Source organism: Hemitrygon akajei, chromosome 21 (assembly GCF_048418815.1).
Source record: "Hemitrygon akajei chromosome 21, sHemAka1.3, whole genome shotgun sequence".
In the NCBI taxonomy this organism is placed as follows: Eukaryota; Metazoa; Chordata; class Chondrichthyes; order Myliobatiformes; family Dasyatidae; genus Hemitrygon; species Hemitrygon akajei.
Window position 1 is genome coordinate 48,938,239 of NC_133144.1, and position 21,062 is coordinate 48,959,300.

At 40.9% G+C, this 21,062-nt stretch overlaps 1 protein-coding gene across 1 annotated transcript in view; it reads left to right on the plus strand.

Annotated features, from left to right (window-relative positions):
* Positions 1–21,062, plus strand: part of cdh23 (cadherin-related 23) — a 1,051,763-nt gene that overhangs the window by 194,277 nt on the left and 836,424 nt on the right. The window contains exon 4 of the mRNA XM_073025359.1: positions 15,685–15,827. Within this exon, the coding sequence (XP_072881460.1) occupies positions 15,685–15,827 (143 nt within the window). The remainder of the gene's footprint in view (positions 1–15,684; positions 15,828–21,062) is intronic.

Here is a 21,062-nt window from a genome sequence, read left to right on the forward strand (position 1 = left end):
GTATATTTACTTTCTTAGATTAACAGAATTGTTGAAGTTGATAACAAGGCAGATGGCTATTGGCTCATTGTGTGCATGTTGGCAGATAGAGTTATTAGAGTTTCTCACCTCATGTTAGGTTATAGTGTATCCATATCTCAGCTGAGTTAAACCCTGTCCATCCCATCAAGTAAGGAGTTCCAATCCTCCTATCACTGCTCAGGTAAAAATAATTTTCTTTCATTCTTTAATCCTTAAATCTGTGGCTCTGGGTTCGTGACCTCTTCTGAGGGAATTTGGTCTTTCCTGTCTACTCTGTTTAAGAACTGTAATGACATGACTCTTCGCAACTAAGTCACTCCTTACCCTCACTGTAATGGCTCCCACTTAGCCAGTCTTTTCTCATAACTAAATTTTTCTTCCTATAGCATGCTGACTAGAACTAGACAGTACTTGAGATGGAGTCTAGTGTTTACATTGTTTGAGAATCACTTCTCTACCCCTACCTTCCATACCTTAGTCTTTTATTATATAAATTCTTCATTGGTTTTATGATGGAACTAATTTTTTCTTTGCACCACGTCCAGGGAAGCTGAGGCAGGATCTGGCAGTGACCAGCTATTTCAGTTCCACTGAAGTGTGGTCCACTACCAGGTCTTGGCCAAAAGAAAATCAGAAGAGCAATACCTTTATTCTTCCTGGACAGTCTCAAAGCTGACAGCATGAACATTGAATTCACAATCTTGTAGCCGCTTCCCATCTGTCCCTCTGCTCTATTTTTCTTTTCTTTCCTCTCTCTCCTTTTGATCCAGCTGGCTTTCACTGTCCTATGTCTTTTCTCTTCCCCTACCCTCTCACTCTCCATCTGCCTGTCACCTGTGCAATCCTCTCACCAGTCCTTCTCCCCACCTCTCTGCTTTTATTCTGTGCTCCACCATCCTCTCCTGTTGTATTCCATCATTGGCTGCCCTTTATCACTTATACCCATCACCTCCCAACTTCTGACATCATGCCTGCCCTCATCCATCTATTACCCACTTCAACTGGATCCACCTGCTAGCTCTTGTTCTCCGCCTTTCTTCCGCAGTTTTATACTGGCTATCTTCCCCTTTCATTCCAGTCCAGGTGAAGGGTCTCAACCTGAAATGTTGACTGTCCATTTCCTAACATGGATGCTGCCTGACCCACAGAGTTCCTCAAGGAAGGTTTGTGTTACTCTAGGTTCCACCATCAGCAATCTCCTGTGTCTCCATTAGGTTGGACCTCACCATTTAAGAACAAAATGGAGTTGTATCTTTGGTACTCACGGGGCCCTCAAAGGCAATTTTTTACTTAATTGTGTAGAGCAGCAGCAAAAGTTTGGGCTTGTCGCCAGCACACAGCCTGATATGGAAACACCAACACCCAGGAGCCAAAAAGTCTAAGAAAGTGGTGGATACAGCGTAGTCCATTACAGACAAAGCCCTTTGCACTACTGAGCACATTTACATGGAGCACTGCTGCAAGAAATCAGCATCCATCGTCAAGGACCCCACCATCCAGGCCAAGCTCTCTTCTCACTGCTAAGATCAAGCAGGAGATACAGAGCCTCAGGTCCCACACCACCAGGTTCTGGAGCAGTTATCATCAGGCTCCTGAACTGGGAAGGATAACTTCCCTCATGTCATCAATGAACTGATTCCACAACGTACCGACTCACTTTCAAGGACTCTTCAACCTATGCGCTCCGTATTATTTATTTATTTTTTATTTGCACATTTTTTTTCATTTGCACATTTTTTGTGTCCGCCTTTGTATATGTATAGGTTTTCATAAATTCTATTGTATTTCTTTATTTTCCTGTAAATGCCTGCAAGAAAATGAATCTTCAGGTGGTTTATGGTAACATATATGTACTTTGATAATAAGTTTTTACTCTGATCAAGTTCCAGTCCTTTCTTCCCACTGATTTCTATCTTACTTCATGGCTGTAAAGTAAATTTTGTTTGAACTAAGGTTTAGTTTCTTAACAAAAAAGCCCTTTGAAAATGATAAGTATGATTTCTGTGAAAATTATGTTGTCTATCCCTGCACCTCCTGTGATTTGGAGTTGCATTTTGATCATGCTCCTGCAAAAGCCCCTGAGATACTACTTTGGTAATGGTACTTTATAAGTAGAAATGCTGCAGCTGAAATAAGTTGATGGCCACAGGGGTTTGTGTGGTTCAGAGTATTTCTCTGAATTATACCCTCTGGGGTTCCTAATTGGAAGGCCGATTCAGTGGAACCTTGAGGGTTTTGTTCAACCACCTTCAGGTTTATTAGGAAAGCAACCGGTGCATCTGCATTAAAATGTTATTTCTCCTAGTTTCCTCCCAACCTTGTTTACATTTTCTTTGATTTGTAAGCACACTGGTAGGAATGTCACCTCTCAGCTCCAGCAACTATGTTCAACCATGACCTTCGGTGCTATCTCTGCAGATAACTCTGCAATTTATGTTCTTAGTATTATTTATTTACAGTTTAGTTATTATTATTGTTTGAGTTTATTTTGTATTTGCACAGATTGTCTTTTGCACATTGGTTGTTTGTTGGTCTTTGTAGTTTTTCATTGATTCTATTACATTTCTTTCTTCTACAGTAAATGCCCGCAAGAAACAATCTCGGGAGTTTATTGTGACATATATGTACTGAAGTAATAAATTTACTTTGAACATGGTGCTTGCACATTCTCCCTGTGATTCCATTCCAAAGATGTACAAGTTAATAATTGCATAATGTGTTTGTTTGAGTGGTATGATTTGATGCTTAAGAGGGAAAATAGTGGAGTATGTGAGCTGCCGTAGACTTGATGAGCTGAACTGGACTCCCTGTATGTTGTATGGGGAATCAGTACCGTCACTGGCCTTGATGTGCTGAATTCTGAGCAGTTTTGTGTAAAAGGCTAAAGTGGATTGGTAATGCCCTTGTTCAAGGCCATTGGTGGAATTTCACTTTTCATTGTGTATTGGTTGGTGTAATAGGGAGAGAGAGAGAGAGTGACTTCACATATATCTTGCAGGAAGAAGATTTATCTTGCTGACAATTTCACCAAAACAGTGAACATCTGTCACTGTGATGGTAACTTGTAATGACAAAGAGTTGAAAAAATTGACAAATCTGGCTTAGGAAATGGGGGCTGAATAGCTGCTATTTGGTTGAAAGTTACTCTGGTCGTGTAAGGTTTGTGTGCAGAATGTTTGTGAGCCCAAGACAACATCTTTATACATTCAGTGGCCACTTTATTAGGTTGTTCACTGAGTGTATATTCATGATCATCTTCTGTTGTAGCCCATCTACTTCAAGGTTATACGTGTTGTGCATTCAAAGATGCGCTTCCATACACCACTGTTGTAACATGTGGTTATTTGATTTACTGTCGCCTTGCTGTCAGCTTGAACCAGTCTGGACATTCTCTTCTAACCCCTCTTATTAACAAGGTGTTTTCGCCAACAGAACTGTCGCTCACTGGCTGTTTTCTATTTTTTTGCAACGTTCTCTGTAACCTCCTGCGACTGGATTGATGTTCATGCAAAATCCAAGGAGATCAACAATTTCTGAGATACTCAAACTATCCCGTCTGGCACCAACAATAATTCCACGGTCGAAGTCACTTTGATCAATAACTGAACCTCTTGATCATGTCTGTATGCTTTTATGCATTGAGTTGTGGCCAAATAGACTGATTAGATATTTGCATATTTGCAGGTGTACAGTTGTATCTGATAAAGTGGCCACTGAGTGTATAAAGAGATTATTTGGATAGCAGTAAGCAAGCAAACAAGAAAACATCAACTCAATTTTGTCAGTACTGATCTGAAACAATTGTCCAAAATGACAATATACAAGCCATCCCCAGGTTATAAATACCCAGGTTATGGACACCTTTACATGCAATAAGATCCCATAATACTATTAAATTCCAAAGTCTGAAATACATGGGAATGTTCATTCCTGTGAATGCCAGAACTAGTTCCCTTTCTTTCTCCACCTTTAGTGATTGTTCTTTCCTACCAGTCTGTTGGGCTTTTGTTGCCATTCATTACAATTGTTACGAGAAAAGTGATCTTATATACCTTCTGACATGTATACAAAACTAAATTTTAAAATGGAACCCATTCATAACCCAGGCAGTAATGTGCAGTAGCTGTGGAGAACACTTGTTGGGCTGAATTATTACCCCTTTTCTCTCTCCAAATGCACTGCATGACCCATGGATATTGCCTGCATTTGCTCCTACTGTTGTTTGAAGTTTCTGAGTTGAGTGAGTTGACTCGGGAGCAAAGTGAACTCAAATTCAGGAGGTAAGCGACATGAAGCCACATTTTCATTTGCATTTTCACTGAGTCTGTATGATAAAAGCTCCAAACCATTTATTGTTTCCTGAACAGCTTGTGACCATGTCACGCTGATTGTAATCTATTTAATTACTTATCAGTGTAACATGATGGGATTGATACAAAGGAAATTTTGCCACAGTGAACCCTTAGCAAGACTTGGGATTGCCAACTCTGCGTTGACCTATTCCTGGAGATTTGATCATGTGGCATTTGATCAGATGGTGTTCAGTCACGGGGATGCTAAATGATATGATACTGACCAATTTGTTTTAGTGTTTGAACTTTTGTTTCATACTGTGATATGAGGCATATTTTGGCTTAAACAAAATTACATAACACAGAAGGAAATGAGAGCTGATGTAATCCCCCTAATTGTCCCAGGGTGGCAAATCTATGGCACACGTGCCCAAGATGGCAATGCAAAAATTATGTTGGCATGTGCATTGCAGTGCTGCTTCTTAATTCTTTAAATCCCACTCATAATAAGTAGATACATAATGATTATCTTTTCTGCCAAATGAAGCAACAAATGACGTTTTACAATTCAAAATCACAGGAAACAACTCACACCGCCTTAACACCAGCTAGACAGTTGCGTTGGGTGATACGTTTTGAAATCCCCACTGAACTAGTGTTCATATCTGTATTTGGATAGTAAATGGTTACAATCACTATTATTTAGAAAGGATATTATTTTTCAATTGTCTTTTTAAAAGATTAATATTGAACAGGTTTTCTAAAACGCTTCATATATTTCAATCTGTCTGTTGTACTTTTACTAATAGTAAAACAGTGAATGGATGTAAATAATCAACAAGACTCATCCTTTCTCCTTAAAAATGGTCATAATTATTGTTACTAATTCATTAACCAGTGATAATCTCTGCTCAGCATTGCCATAGTACATGAAAGATTTTTTAAGAAGAATATTGCTTATTTGGGCATATACTGTCAAAAAGGTGTACTAGTCCCAAACACTTGTACCTTGAATGGATGCTGAGACAAGCAATGAACTTGGTTGATCAGTGCGGGGTGTGGGTTGGTTGGAAGATCTCCTGGTTGGTTTCTACCTGGGCTTGGACAAAGTGGCGATCTACAGATCCAGGCAGTTGAGGGTTCTGCCTGAGCTGATTGCCTGACATTCTAATGGGTTTACGTCCTTACCTGGGTGTCTCTGGTGAAGGAGCACATGGCATCTGTCAGCACATTGAAGGGCTTCCAGGACTGCTTGGCATCTGTTGGATATTGAGAGACCTAGACAGTGTGAACATAAAGAGGAAGTTTCCATATTGGGGGAGTCTAGGACTAGAGAGCACAGCCTCAGAATTCATCCATTTAGAACAGAGATGAGCAATTTCTTTAGCCAAAGGATGGTGAATCTGCGAATTCTTTGCCACAGATGACTATGGAGGCAAAGTCATTGGGTGTATTTAAATCAGAGTTTGGTAGGTTCTTGATTAGTAAGGGCGTCAAAGGTTTTGGGGAGAAGGCAGGAGAATGTGGTTGAGAGGGATTATAAATCAGCCGTGATGGAATGGCAGAGCAGACTCAATGGGCCATATGGCCTATTTCTTATGGTCTTAATAGATAGACATTACTATGTTGTAATTTAAAGCTATTGACTTTAAATAATGTGAATAGTGGAAAATTGTAGCATTATACTAAATTCTTTTATCACTGAACAAGCCTTTGGAAAAAGGAGAAAAAAGTGGTACGTGTGAAGCAACATCAGCTTCCATTTCCATTGTCACTGTAAATTCGCAGCTTTATCAAGCATAAAAGTTTTGACAAATCATTTGGTGGCCAGAGGCTTGAGCAAAACTTTAAAGAGAATCCAAAATGGGAAGGACATTGGAAGGATTAAATCCCAGTCCTTGATGCCTCACTGCAGAAAGCACAGCTGACTGTAAGCAACTAAGCTAAGCGATCTGTTAAAGTCCCTGAATTGGAGGACTGTGGAGATCTTTACATTGCTGATGGTTTGGAGAAAATTTATAAATTGTGGTTTTAAATGGGAATCCAATGGTTAAGGTATTAGTTCTGTTTTCATTTTGCATGATGTGCACCTTTTGTAGCCTGATCTTTCAGTAGTTTGACAAAAGCCACAGTCATTTTTATTTGAACTTACTTTCGAGGTACAACACAGCAAAGAGCCCACACCACCAATTATGCCTGTGACCGAATAACCACCTAATCTATATGTCTTTGGAATGTGGGAGGAAACCTGAGCACCTGGAGGAAACCCACATGGTTTTGGGAAGAACGTACAAACTCCTCACAGACAGCAGTGGAATTGAAAATATTTCACTGTCACAGTGTTACACTAACAGCTACTTTACCATGCTGCCCTTTTAAGGGAATTAAATGTTACAAGGTTGATTACATTTGGAATTTAGAAGAATAAGGGGAAATTAAATATTATTTTATTCTTTCATGTTCCCTCTAAACTGAGCACAGTTTTTAAAAATAAAATTTTCTTGCAATTTTATAATTTACCAAGTTGTCAAAGCAAATAGAAACTAAATTTATTAACTCATGCATCCTACCATTGTTGTAAGTCTTCAGGGAGTTGAAGTACATTCCTTGGAGGGAGTCAGAAGAACTGCCTGTTTCTTGAGAAAACAGCGTATTGTACAGAAATGTACCACTGACCGACATGGACATGGTCTCCTATAGTTCTTGACAGGTGTACTTGTTAGGTAAAATGTATGAGCAATACAGAGCACTGATTTATGAGTGTAGATATGAATCACCATTCATTCATCATCTCTGGGTCAAAATCCAGGAACTCCCTACCCAATAATTCTGTGGAAACACTTTTTCATGTGAATTGCAGTGACTCACAGGGACAGATTAGCACTACAGTGCCTTGAAAAGGTTTTCAGCCCCCAACTTTTTGTTCATGTAAATGATATTACAACCAGGGATTTTTGATCAATTTAACTGAAAATTTTTATTTGTGAATCACAAGCTCCTTTTTTCACAGTAGAGCCCAAAAGACAGAGAAAATCGTAAAGCATGAAAAATTGAAATGTCAGTAGTTCAAGAGTGTTCGGTATTTAGTTCAACCACCTTGTGTGGCTATTACAGCCAGTAGTCTTTTGGATAAGTCTCTATTAGCTTTGCACACATGATGGAGGAAGATTTGCCCATTCATACTGGCAACATTGACAAGCTGTGCCAGGTTAGCAGGGGAGCACCGGCGCTCAGCAATCTTCAGGTCTTGCCAGAGGCGTTCAATCAGGTTGAGGTCAGGTCTCTGACTGGGCCACTCAAGGACATCAATCTTCTTCATTTGAAGCCACTCCGTGGTTGCTCCGGCAGTGTGCTTTGGGTCGATGTCCTGCTGAAAGATGAATTTCCTCCTTAGTTCAAGCTTTCTGACAGAAGCTAGCAGGTTTTAATCCAGAAATTCTCTGTATTTAGCAGCATTCATCTTCCCATCAATCCTGACCAAATTTCAAGTCCCCTTAGTATGATGCTACCTCCACCATGCTTTACATCAGGGATAGTGTTATCTGGCTGATGCACAGTACAGTGTATTAGATTTACGTCACACATATCACCTAGCATTGAGGCTAAAAAATTCCACTTCAGTTTCATCTGGCCACCTGTCCTCCTTCCACATCTTTACAGTATCTTCTTAATGACACTTTGTGGGGAAGAATATGCTTTATTTTTTAGCCAGTCTTGCCACTCTTCCATTAATACCCTTTTTGTGCAAGGCCTTGAAGACTGTGTAGCCATTAACTTCATCTCCGTTTGCAGGCACTGGCTTCTGCAGCTCTCTCAGTGACTGCTGCCACCACAATTGCCTCTTATAAGTGCCATTCTTCTCCGGCAACTATGTTTAGAGGGGCAACCTGACTTGGGTAGTGTGACTGTGGTTCCGTATTGTTTCCACTTTTTCACGATGAATAGCACTGAGCTTCGAGGTATGTTAAGTGCCTTTGAGATGGTCTTTTACCCTTCCCCAGATATGTGCTTCTGTATTATCATTTCCCCAACTCGTCTTGAATGCTCTTTTGTCTTAATTTTGGCTTTTGTCAGTTGAAAATCTACCACACTGTAGAGGGGGTATTTAACAGTAATCTTGTGAATTAATTGAAAACAGGTGATCTTCCAATTTTCTACAAGAAAAAACTGGGTGAGTTGGTAAGGTAATATATACTATATTGCACCTGAGGAAAGATAGTGTAATAATTACAAAGAGGATGAATTCTTTTTTAGCCTCACTCATTTGCAATTTAAATTGTAGTAAATTCTTGATTGGTTTGGAATTTTTCTTTTGATTTGGCATGATGCACAATGTTGTGTAGATCAGTTCAAAAATCCTACTTTAATATATTTTAAATTTAGAAAATGAGTCAACAAAATATGAAAATAGTTGTGGGGGCTGAATATATTTTCTAGGCACTGTATCTTATGAAGGACAATAATTTCCAACCTTCCCACTCCCAGGTCCTGTGTATAAATTAATAAAAAGCTTCGGGTTTTAGCACTTGCTGAACTTAATTGCTTCACCATTTAACACCTTTCTCATGAAGTATTTTGTCCTGCATAGATTCAAAGGAAAGATGCTGACTTTTCTGCTTGCAAAGTGCAATTAAAGATGACAACAATAAAGAAGTATTAAACAGATGCTGCACCTTATCACTTGGGAACATTTTCACTTCAATTTTTCGAAGTGTTGGACTGTTCAGCAGGCAAATATAGCAGCCACCTAAGAAACTCAAGTCCAACAGAATTGACGACCTTTCAGTGTTAATAGAGGCAGCAGTGTTAGTTGGGGAATTCGCTCTCCTTCAAGTGAAGTCGTTGCATCTTTTGTCCGGATCTCATCACGTGTCTTGGATTAATGTTTCATCAGAAAGTCAGCTCTCTGAATAGGCAGCACTCCCTCAGAGCTGTGCCAGAAAGTCAGCTGATATAATTCATTAAAAATAAGCTGGTTTTGTGAGGCAGCCACACAAATTAAATGCAGGGCTGTGGTTGGAATTCCATAAAGTACTTCGACCACAATTGTTTTGTGTCACCGATCTGATTCCAGTATCCCTTTTCTGCCAACATCATTGATATATCTTTTCATCCTGTTTTCCCTCTGGTGTTCATTTAGCTTGCCTTTAAATGCTCTTGTGTTATATGACTCAAGCAATCCTTTCAGTGGTTCATTCACTATTCCCACCACTCTCTGGGCAAAGAAATTTCTTGTTAGTTCTTGTTGGATTTATTGATGACCATCTTATACTTGAGGGGTTCTGGTCCTGCCTGTGGTGGAGATATCTTCTCTGTGTCAAGCCAATGCATATTAACACATCAATTAAAAAGAAGAGCAGATCACTTAGCCTGTGGAGCCTGTTGTGTCATTCAATAAGATTGTCAGATATCTGACTGTAACCTCAAATCCACATTCCCACCTATCTGCACCACAACGATCTTTGGCCCACTTGCTTGTCAAGTCTATCTACTTCTGCCTTAAGAATATTCAAAAACTCGACTTGAACTGCCCTTTAAGGATGGTGAGAGGCATCTGAGGATGCACTGGGACACATAATCAGTGATGTAACCTGGGGTCATCAGGTCTTACGGGTTTTTCAACATCAGACACTGTTGCGTGGGTGACCCAGCCAGGGTTGATCAGGCCCTGGCTTGTGTCCCATGGGTCACACCTCTTGATCCATAGCCATCTGGAGGCTTGCTCAGCAGCCTCTTTGACTGCCCTGGTGTGTCTTTTCTTTGCAGCCCCTGTAATGCCAAGGAGAGTAGGCTCTGCACAACAAGCAGGCAGTAAAATCACTGCACCTCACCTCTATAGGCTCGCATTGTGCCCTCCATCCCTGTCTCTGGCACTGCTCTACCAGCTCCTGTTATTTGGCTTTATTGCACTCAAACACCTCCTTAATCCGGTCTTTCCAAGGAATTGACAGTTCTACCGTGACCACCTGCTTTCAGGTTTCTGACGGAATGACCATGCCTCTGGGATGAAGTCAGGGAACTTTAATTGCTTGCCAAGATCAGCTTTCAGTTGCCAGTCAGACACCGTGGTCAGTAAGCCCACTGGTGACCCGGAAGAGAGTTCCAAAGACTTGTGGTGCTCCAGTAAGAAGAAATTGCCTTATCTTTGTCTTAAGTGGGAAATCAGAATCCAGGTTTATTGTCATCGGCATGTGATGTGAAATTTGTTAACTTAGCACTAGCAGTTCAATGTAATACATAATCTAGCAGAGAAAAAAATAGATAAAATAAAAATAATAATAAATAAACAAGTAAACCAATTACATACATTGAATAGATTTTAAAAGGTGCAAAAACAGAAATACTGTATATTTTAAAAGAAGAGAGGTACTGTCCGAAGATTCAATGTCCATTTAGGAATTGGATGGCAGAGGGGAAGAAATTGTTCCTGAATCGCTGAGTGTGTGCCTTCAGGCTTCTGTGCCTCCTTTCTGATGGTAACAGTGAGAAAAGGGCATGCTCTGGATGCTGGAGGTCTTTAATAATGGACGCTGCCTTTCTGAGACAACGCTCCCGAAAGATGTCCTGGGTACTTTGTAGGCTAGTGCCCAAGATGGAGCTGACTAGATTTACAACCATCTGCAGCTTCTTTCGGTCCTGTGCAGTAGCTCCCCCATACCAGACAATGCTATAGCCTGTCAGAATGTTCTCCACGGTACAACTATAGAAGTTTTTCAGTGTATTTGTTGACATGCCAAATCTCTTCGAACTCCTAATAAAGTATAGCCGCTGTCTTGCCTTTTTTATAACTACGTCTATATGTTGGGACCAGGTTAGATCTTTGCACCCAGGAAATTGAAGCTGCTCACTCTCTCCACTTCTGATCCCTCAGTGAGGATTGGTATGTGTTCCTTTGTCTTACCCTTCATGAAGTCCACAATCAGCTCTTCCGTCTTACTGATGTTGAGTGCCAGGTTGCTGCGGCACCACTCCACTAGTTGGCATATCTCACTCATGTACACCCTCTCGTCACCACCTGAGATTCTACCAACAATAGTTGTATCTTATCTTAAACAGTGACCCCCTTGTTCCTGATCCTCTCCACATCCACTCTGTCCTGACTCCCCAGAATCTCGTGGGAGAGTGTGTATGGAACCGGAGGAAATAGCAGGGGTACTTAATGAATTCTTTACTTCAGTATTCACTATGGAAAAGGATCTTGGTGATTGTAGTGCTGACTTGCAGCAGATTGAAAAGCTTGAGCATGTAGATATTAAGAAAGAGGATGAGTTGGATCTTTTGGAAAGCATCAAGTTGGATAAGTCGCCAGGACTGGATGAGATGTACCCCAAGCTACTGTGGGAGGCAATTGCTGAGCCTCTGGCGATGATCTTTGAATCATCAATGGGGACGGGAGAGGTTCCGGAGGATTGGAGAGTTGCGGATGTTATTCCTTTATTCAAGAAAGGGAGTAGAGATAGCCCAGCAAATTATAGACCAGTGAGTCTTACTTCAGTGGTTGGTAAGTTGATGGAGATGATCCAGAGAGGCAGGATTTATGAACATTTGGAGAGGTATAATATGATTAGTAGTAGTCAGCATGGCTTTGTCAAGGGCAGGTCCTGCCTTACGAGCCTGATTGAATTTTTTGAGGATGTGACTAAACACATTGATGAAGGAAGAGTAGTACATGTAGTGTATATGGATTTTAGCAAGGCACTTGATAAGGTACCCCATGCAAGGCTTATTGAGAAAGTAAGGAGGGATGGAATCCAAGGGGACATTGCTTTGTGGATCCAGAACTGGCTTGCCCACAGAAGGCAAAGAGTAGTTGTAGATGGGTCGTGTTCTGCATGGAGGTTGGTTACCAGTGGTGTGCCTCAGGGATCTGTTCTGGGACCCTTACTCTAAATGATTTTTTATAAATGACCTGGATGAGGAAGTGGAGGGATGGATTAGGAAGTTTGCTGATGACACAAAAGTTGGAGGTGTTGTGGATAGTGTGGAGGGCTGTCAGAAGTTACAGCGGGACATTGATAGGATGCAAAACTGGGATGAGAAGTGGCAGATGGAGTTCAACCCAGATAAGTGTGAAGTGGTTCATTTTGGTAGGTCAAATATGATGGCAGAATATAGTATTAATGGTAAGACTCTTGGCAGTGTGGAGGATCAGAGGGATCTTGGGGTCCAAGTCCATAGGACGCTCAAAGCAGCTGCGCTGGTTGACGCTGTAGTTAAGAAAGCATACGGTGTATTTGCCTTCATTAATCGTGAAATTGAATTTAGGAGCCAGGAGGTAATGTTGCAGCTATGTAAGAACCTGGTCAGACCCCACTTGGAGTACTGTGCTCAGTTCTGGTCACCTCACTACAGGAAGGATATGGAAACCATAGAAAGGGTGCAGAGGAGATTTACAAGGATGTTGCCTGGATTGGGGAGCATGCCTTATGAAAACAGGTTGAGTGAATTTGGCCTTTTCTCCTTGGAGCGACGGAGGATGAAAGGTGACCTGATAGAGGTGTATAAGATGATGAGAGGCGTTGATCGTGTGGATAGTCATAGGCTTTTTCCCAGGGCTGAAATGGTGCCACAAGAAGGCACAGGTTTAAGGTGCTGGGGAGTAGGTACAGAGGAGGTGTCAGGGTAAGTTTTTTACTCAGAGTGGTGAGTGCGTGGAATGGGCTGCTGTCAACAGTGGTGCAGGCGGATATGATAGGGTCTTTTAAGAGACTTTTGGATAGGTACATGGAGCTTGAAAAAATATAGGGCTATGGGGAAGTCTACTATAATTTCTAAGGTAGAAACATGTTCAGCATGACTTTGAGGGCCGAAGGGGCCTCTATTGTGTTGTAGGTTTTCTATGTTTCAATCGAGTCCCACACATTACGCTGTATAAAGACCTGGTTTTGGTTGCCTCATTATAGGAAGGATGTGGAACCTTTAGGGATGCTGTCCAGATTAGAGAGCATGTTTTTTGAAGATAGATTGAGCAGGCTGGGACTTTTTTTCTCTTTAAGAGCAAAGGAGGATGAGAGAAGTGTACATGATGGTAAGACACATAGGTTGAGTGAATAGCCAGAGACTTTTTCCCAGCTTGAAAGCGGCTGATATGAAGGGGCACAATTTTAAGGTGATTGCAGGAAAATATGGCAGAGGGAATATCAAAGTTAGGTTTTCTACACAGTGTGGTGGGTGTGTGGAACTCGCTGCCGGGGTAGTAGTAGAGACAGATGCATTAGGAACATTTGACAGTCTCTTGGAGAGGCACATGGATGAAATAAACGTGGAAGGCTATGTGGGAGGGAAAGGTTAGAATGATCTTGGAATAGGTTAAAAGGTTGATACAACTTTATGGGCCGAAGGGCCTGTGCTGTAATATGCAATATTGTACGTTCTATTCTTCTGAACTCAAGAAACGCAAATCTAGCCTGGCTGGCCTTGCCTCAGCAGACATCTTGTCCATTCTAGGTGTTAGTCTGGTAACATTATCTTGAACTGCTTCTGACATGTATTGATCCTTAGCTCAATATATTCAGTACGACTGATGGGTCTCACCGATGCTTGCTATAAATAATATGTAACCACCATAGTTTGTATTCAGTTCTTTTGGCCATAAACAACATCCTTTAGCTCTCCTAAATATATGGTGCTCCTACACAGTAGCCTTTTGGTAAAAATAACTAGATTTTTTAATTGACCCCTTTGAAAATTTGAAGAACTCCTATTGGGCCCCAAATCCTTTTAGATTGACATCAGGTTTAAACTGCAGTGTTTTATTGTATATCTAAGGACTTTATCAGTGCTTTCCAAGTGTTTGGGTCTTGTGTTGATATAAACTGCAAGCTCTCTTTGTTGATACTGGATCTTCATTTATCTGGTTTATGTTTGAGGCCATGTTTGAGCACAGGCGAACCTCAGTGTACCTTTTGCATCTACTCCTTAGTGGGAGGACATTACAATGTTGCTCAGGCAAATTGCTGAAAAATCTCAAATAAGAACAGAAATACTGAATAGTAGAACTTCGAATTCTTCATGCTCTAACTTGTATAGATGTAGTAATGCAGAGGTCTCTAAAGGGGGGCGATTTATTTAACATTCTTCAACTCCGAATGTGCACATAATTAGTTCATTATGTGCTTTGTGGTATACCTTGGTCTTTCTGTGACTATGATTGTTCTTGGCAAATGTTTCTACAGAAGTGGTTTGCCATTGGCCTCTTCTGCACAGTGTCTTTACAAGACGGGTGACCCCAGCCATTATTAATACTCTTCAGAGATTGTCTGCCTGGCATCAATGGTTACATAACCAGGTCTTGTAATATATATCAGCTGCTCCCATAGTTTCACATGATTCTGGTTGGGGGATGGGGGCTAAGCAGGTGCTACACCTTGCTCGAAGGTGACCTGCAGGCTCGTGGAAGGAAGGAGCACCCTACACCTGCTTTGGTAGAGATATGTATCCACCCCACCACCCAGTGCATATAATGCTGTGATCAAATGATTTTGCACCGAGCATAAGCAGCATCTGGGAGGAATGTTTCAGGACAAGGATTGTTTGTGAGAGCTGGGAGCAGTAAGCTTTAAGGTGCAGTGAAAGGGAAGGAAATACTGAATAAAAATGGGGGAACTCTGGAAGGGATGAATGGGAAAAGGGCTAATGGTGCAAGGCAAGATAGGATTGATCAGGAAACAGATCTGGAAGGAGATGAGATTCTGCAGATGCTGAAAATCTTGAGCAACTCGCACAAAATGCCGGAGAAACTCCACAAGTCTGAGAGTGGAGCAGTTGTTTACTGCCCTTCATAAATATAGCCTGACGTGCTGAGTTCCTCCCTGTTGCAGAGCATTTTGTGTGTGTTGTGCACAGATCTAGAAGGGGTGTAAATGAGAAAATCAGGAACACGATCTGAAGTTGTTGTACTAGATGTTGAGCCCATCTCCCTGTAACATGCTATGGTGTAAGCATGAGGCCCTGCTCCTTGAGGTTTACAGTTTTGATTTATATTTATGGATCTGGATCAATATTCCCTCAAAGATGTGTGTGTATGCACACATTGTTTGGTACTAGAGCACATAGGAATTTAAACTGTACATAAAAGATTGTCACCCTCTATCTCATTGGCATGTTAAGTATATTTCACTATTATACACAATCACATTTTCTTTTCCAGTTTCTGATGCAGACAATGTTGACAATATGGAAGTTGCAATGATTTGTCTGCAGATTTTAAAACTGACTTATTTATACTATTATTGAAGAAGTTATTCTGTGCACAGATGTTGTCAATAGGCAAAAAAAAATTACACAGCACAAGATTTTTGTGCACACTGGTCATTACAAATTAGAGGCAACATTGACCTGGATACTTACGGTATTCTTGATTTATCCGCAGGAACCTCCATAACCAAATTACGGGCCAGAGATCCAGACAATGACACGCTTGTGTTTGGTGTTGCCGGAGAAGAAGCCAGCAAATACTTTGCAGTAGAAAGCGAGAGTGGTGTCGTGTGGCTTCGCCAACCTTTGGATAGAGAGGTAATTTAATTGCTGCTAGCAAGGTTGGAGGCACAGTACAAGCCTGGACCCTGCATCTTAATACAGATTTCATTGCAGAGATCAGTGATTTATCTTAACTAAAGCATCTATTAATTAAGCAATATTCGGCCTTCAGGGATAAATTACTGCCAATTTGATTGTGGTGATTTGCAGCAAGTAGCAGTCATCTATTCAATAGAAAAACAAATGTCTGCTAATTGGCAGTAATACACTGCAACAAGTGCTTTGTCATAATTCACTCTTACTTTAGAGTGGATTATCATGGGACGTGACTTTCTTCTATGCTTGTGCCCAGCATTCTTAATGACCAATAATGCTTTCCTAAGCATGACTCTGAAATGGTTTTTAAAAGTAAACTGTCCTTTAGCGTAGCTTAACTTTTTCATGTTGTTAATGAATACATGTTCAAATGATTTTCTGGTAATCTCGTCACTTGCTTCATTGTCTTGTCACTGCCATCTGAAATGAGTGCAGGAGCCTTGGGTCCTACACCACCAGGTTCATAATTAGTTATTACCTTTCAACCAGCAAGCTCCTGGGCAATTTCACTCTCCTCAACACTGAACTGATTCCACAACCAATGACTCACTTTAAAGGACTCAATAACTCATTCTCAGTATTATTTATTTTCTATTTATTTATTATTGGTGTTATTATTATTTGCTTTTTGTATTTGCACAGTTTTCCTCTTTTGCATATTGTTTGTTAACTTTTTGTGTGTAGTCTCTCATTGATTCCATTGTATTTCATTGTTCTACTCTGAATGTCTGCAAGAAAATGAACATATCAGGATAGTTATGTTTGCTCTTGATAAAAGACAAACGTAGTGTGGGTAAAACTAAACATATTTATTTACAGAATAGCTTCAGCTCCATATTAGCATGTGCGACCTGCTCACCAATGTCACTTCTGGTCCTTGAGTGAACTGCCCACATTACACACTGGAACCTGAAATTCTTTATTATGTACACACATAGTAATACATCTTCCCTCTTTAAAGAAAAGCTAAACACAATATTATGTCCCCATAAAGCTACAAGAAACAATAATGCTTTCCAGCTAAGACATTGACATTAACTTCAATTGTAATGAGCAGAAACAGTCCCTTATTCACTCAGCAACTCTCAGTCAGATCTAAGGTGGTTTGATAATCCTTTTCGGTCTGCTATTTGTCTTCACAGATGTATTGCTTTCACTCTGATCAACAAATTTATTTTTCACATCTACTGGCCCCTTTGGTGTACTGACAGGTGACGTGTCACAGCTAGTGTTGGAGCTTATGTTTGTAGATCCAAATGGTTCCTTCTCAGAGGTGTTCCTTGCTCTGTCTGGATCTGGTAGGAATGTGGAGCAACTTCCTCTTGCACATATCCTTGCATGGACCGTGTGCCAGAATTGAGATCTCGGATTTGCTCTTGATGCATAGGCTGCTGCAGTATTACTGCTCCAGGACCATACCAGAATGCATGAGGTGAGATCCGAGTACAACTTTCCGGGTTCATAAAACTTAAGCATGGGCTCTTCATTTAGGACTCTCTTCAGCTTCTGAAAACACTCTTGTTGCTTGTGAGACCGAATCCACTCATCTCATTGCTCAAGGAGTGACCTAAGTGTTGCTGACACAGTAGACAATTGAGGGATGAACAGGCAAGTCACCATCCCCAAGAAGTGTCTCACCTCCTCTTCACTTTGGGACCTGTCCATGTTCTCAATGGCTGAAGTCTTTCTTGGCTTCACTCCTTCTTCTGATATGACATATCTTAAGAAAGTCAGTGTCTTAACAGCAAACTCATATTTCTCTTTATTTTATTTCAAATTGACATTCCATGTCATGTCAAGCAGCTAACTCAGTTGTGCATCATGTTCTTCCTTGGTGGACCCCCTGATGATGATGTCATCCATCATGGTCTTGACACCCGATATGCCCTCAAAGATCACGTGGATCACTTTATGGTAGACTTCTAGTGCGGATAGGATCCCATATGGTAATCGAAAAAAGCAATATCTTCCCTGTGGTGTATTAAAAGTACACAGTCTTGAACTTGGCTCATCAAGCTTCATTTGCCAAAACCCAGACATGTCGAGTTTGTTAAACGACCTGGCATCTACAAACTAGGACACAGTCTCCTTCGGTGTTGACAACTTAAAATTCTCTCTTTGGATGATTTTGAGATCTCTTGGGTCTAGACACACCCACAATGTTCTGTTTTTCTTTTGGACAATGACCAGTGAGCTCACCCTACCTTTCGGTTCTTCAATTTTCTGTATGACATTGCAGACGGAACTCTGCTGTATGCATGGGCAATAGGAACCACTGTCTCATCTATATGAATTTTTTGCACACCAATTAAGCATCTGAACCGCTCAAAGATACCTACATATTTGTCTATAAGTGAAGAGTGGTCATCTTTGATCTGTGAAGCCACTATGAAAACTCTTTTCACAAGGTTGAACGTTTCACATGCAATGAGCCCTATTATTGGCTTTACTTGCTTTTCAGCAATCTGTAGCTGTGCCTTTAGGTGCTATCCCTTGTGCTTGAAGTTCACTTATACAGCCGCGTTTTACTGGAATGTTCTCTCCAGCATAGCCTGTCATTTTTAGCTACTCTGGATACGGCATGCTCTTTACTTTGAGAGTCTTGTAATCATCCGTAGACAACAGGTTCACCTGGGCTCTGGTATCAAGCTTGAATGGAATTACTGTCTCATTCACAGTCACTGGAGCAATCCATTCTGTCTGTAGAGAATCCACAAAGTCTTCCTCCATGTCCTCAGCAACTGTCTGCACCTTTCTCTTAGTAGCCCCAGCTTTGCTGCAAAATGATTCCTCTTCCCACAATTATGGCAGGACTTTTCATAAGTAGGACATGTCTTTGGAATGTGCCTGTCTCCCCATCTGCTGCATTTGCTATTTGAGCCTATCTCTTTGCTTTGCTGTTGCTTTTGAACATGTCTTGTGCTGTGCCCCCAGTATGCACTGTTTCTGCCCTGTGCAACTCCTTAGCTTGTGACAGTGTGGTCCCTGCTGCTCTACACACATTCACAGCCTTTTCCAATGTTAAATCTTTTTCGTGAAGTTATCTTTCTCTAAGCCCGTTATTTGAAGTTCTGCACACTACTTTGTCTCTTGACTAGTGAGCCTCTCAAATCTCCAAACTAACAGGACTTACTCAATGTGTGTATCTCAGCTAAGTATTGGTCAAAGCTATTACTTTGTTTCTAGTCACAGAAAAAGAACTTGTATTTTCAAACGTGATGTTTTTGATGTCTGAAGATCTTGGCCAATTACGTGTAGAAAGATTGATGCCTTCAATTTTTCATCCATCGTTCCAGCTCTACCCAAATATATATTGAATTGCTATTTGAAGCATTTCCAGTTATCAGTTATGTAGATTGCCAGCAAACTGCATAGGTACAGGTGGACTTAGGTTATCCATTTCGGGCTCTCACCTGAATCTGTCATGGGGAATTTGGTGAACAATGGCGGCTTCAGGACACAATGTGCTCTCTGACTGGCAGCTTCTCTCTGTTGGAACCTTTCTTAATTGCGTGCGGTACATTTACTCTTGTGTTTAGTCCTCACGCCAATTTCTGACACTATGTTTGTTCTTGATTAAAGATAAACTTAACATGGGTAAAACTAACACACATTCATTTACAGAATGGCTTCAGCTCCACATGACAGCATGCAACCTGCACACCAACGCAACTTCCTGTTCCAGGGTGAACTGCCCACATTGCACTATGGGAACTGAAGTTCTTTATTTTGTGTACACATAAGTAACACATGTATAATATATTTAATGTGTGATGAGGAACTATGCAAGTTTTGCATTGTCTACTTATTTGTTTGGAAGGAGAGGGGATACACTCATATCAGGGACTTTTGCTGGAGATGGTGGGTTGGGAGAGCAGGAGGATATAACAATTTGCATTAGAGTGTGAAAATATTGCAAAATGTTTCATGGAAATGTTACCAAATGAAATAAGAACCTGAGATGTTTGGGCAGATGGCTGAAAGTCTGGTTGACAGTTGTGAGGAGCTTCTTTAGAGGGAATGGTTGGATTTAAAGAGGAAATTCCAGAACTAGGATCCTAGGCAGTTGGTAGAACAGTGGTGGCTGGGAATATGTAAAAGGCCAGAACTGGCACTGCACAGGACTCTAGAGTTGAGCCACCAAAGGGTTTTCAGCACCAGGAAGGGGTGAGCAAGGGAAAACCTGGGTGAATGTATTTGACATTGACAGTCTGGGTGGCAGTGTGGGTCAACAAACCGAGCTGATGGTGTGAATGACAATGTTGGGTTTTTCAAGGTGCGAATAATGGCCTAAATGAGTGACCTTCATTTTCTAGGGTGAAATTACTAGTATTCTGAATATCTAGGAAGAGCTTTAAAAAGAGAGTAAATGATGCCGTATTAATAAGGGTTTATATACATAAAGGACTCTCTTTTCAACCCCATTTCCTACGGCGTCTGATTGAAGAGCTAAAATGTGCTCAATTATGAGTGAGTTGGTGGGGATTTTGCTGCAGTCACACAACTTTCATCATCGTAAAGTCCAACAACAATTGATATCAATCTCATAGCTGGATATAGTAAGATAGGGTTTGGTGGTCTCTGATTCTGCAGAACCACCACCCCAACACTGTCACATTTGTAAGAATGTATTCACCACAATCAGGCAGCTAGCAGTCACTTACATTAAAAAAAATAGAGGTCAGCTCCTTTTGAGTCTACAATGTGCTGATTTGTTTTCAAAGATCTTATCAGGACTTTTACTCTGAGTCGTTTTTATCCCAGCTGCTAAAGAAGATGCTATCCATACTCCCCTTTCCAAAAGGAGAGTAATTAACCTTCCCCATGCCTTTCAGCAAACTGATTAATCAAAGTCCATTTTGCTTGTATTTTCTTGATGCTTTCTCAGTGTGGTTGGCCTCCCAGTTCATCATGAAGTGGAATTGTCACCACAGCTACCACCTTCCTCACATTCGACATGTTAGTGCTTTAAGAGTCAAGAACAGCTTTTGCACCACCATGTAGATAACTCTGCACATTAAACTCAATCTATCATGTTCCATTTTCTTTGTTCCCACACCACTCTGTTACAGTTTCAGATACAAATTTGTGTCCTGTCACACAAATACAAATTACAGGCCACATGTTGGTATTTTCCACAGGGAATACAGAGCATTGATGACTTAATGCACTGCA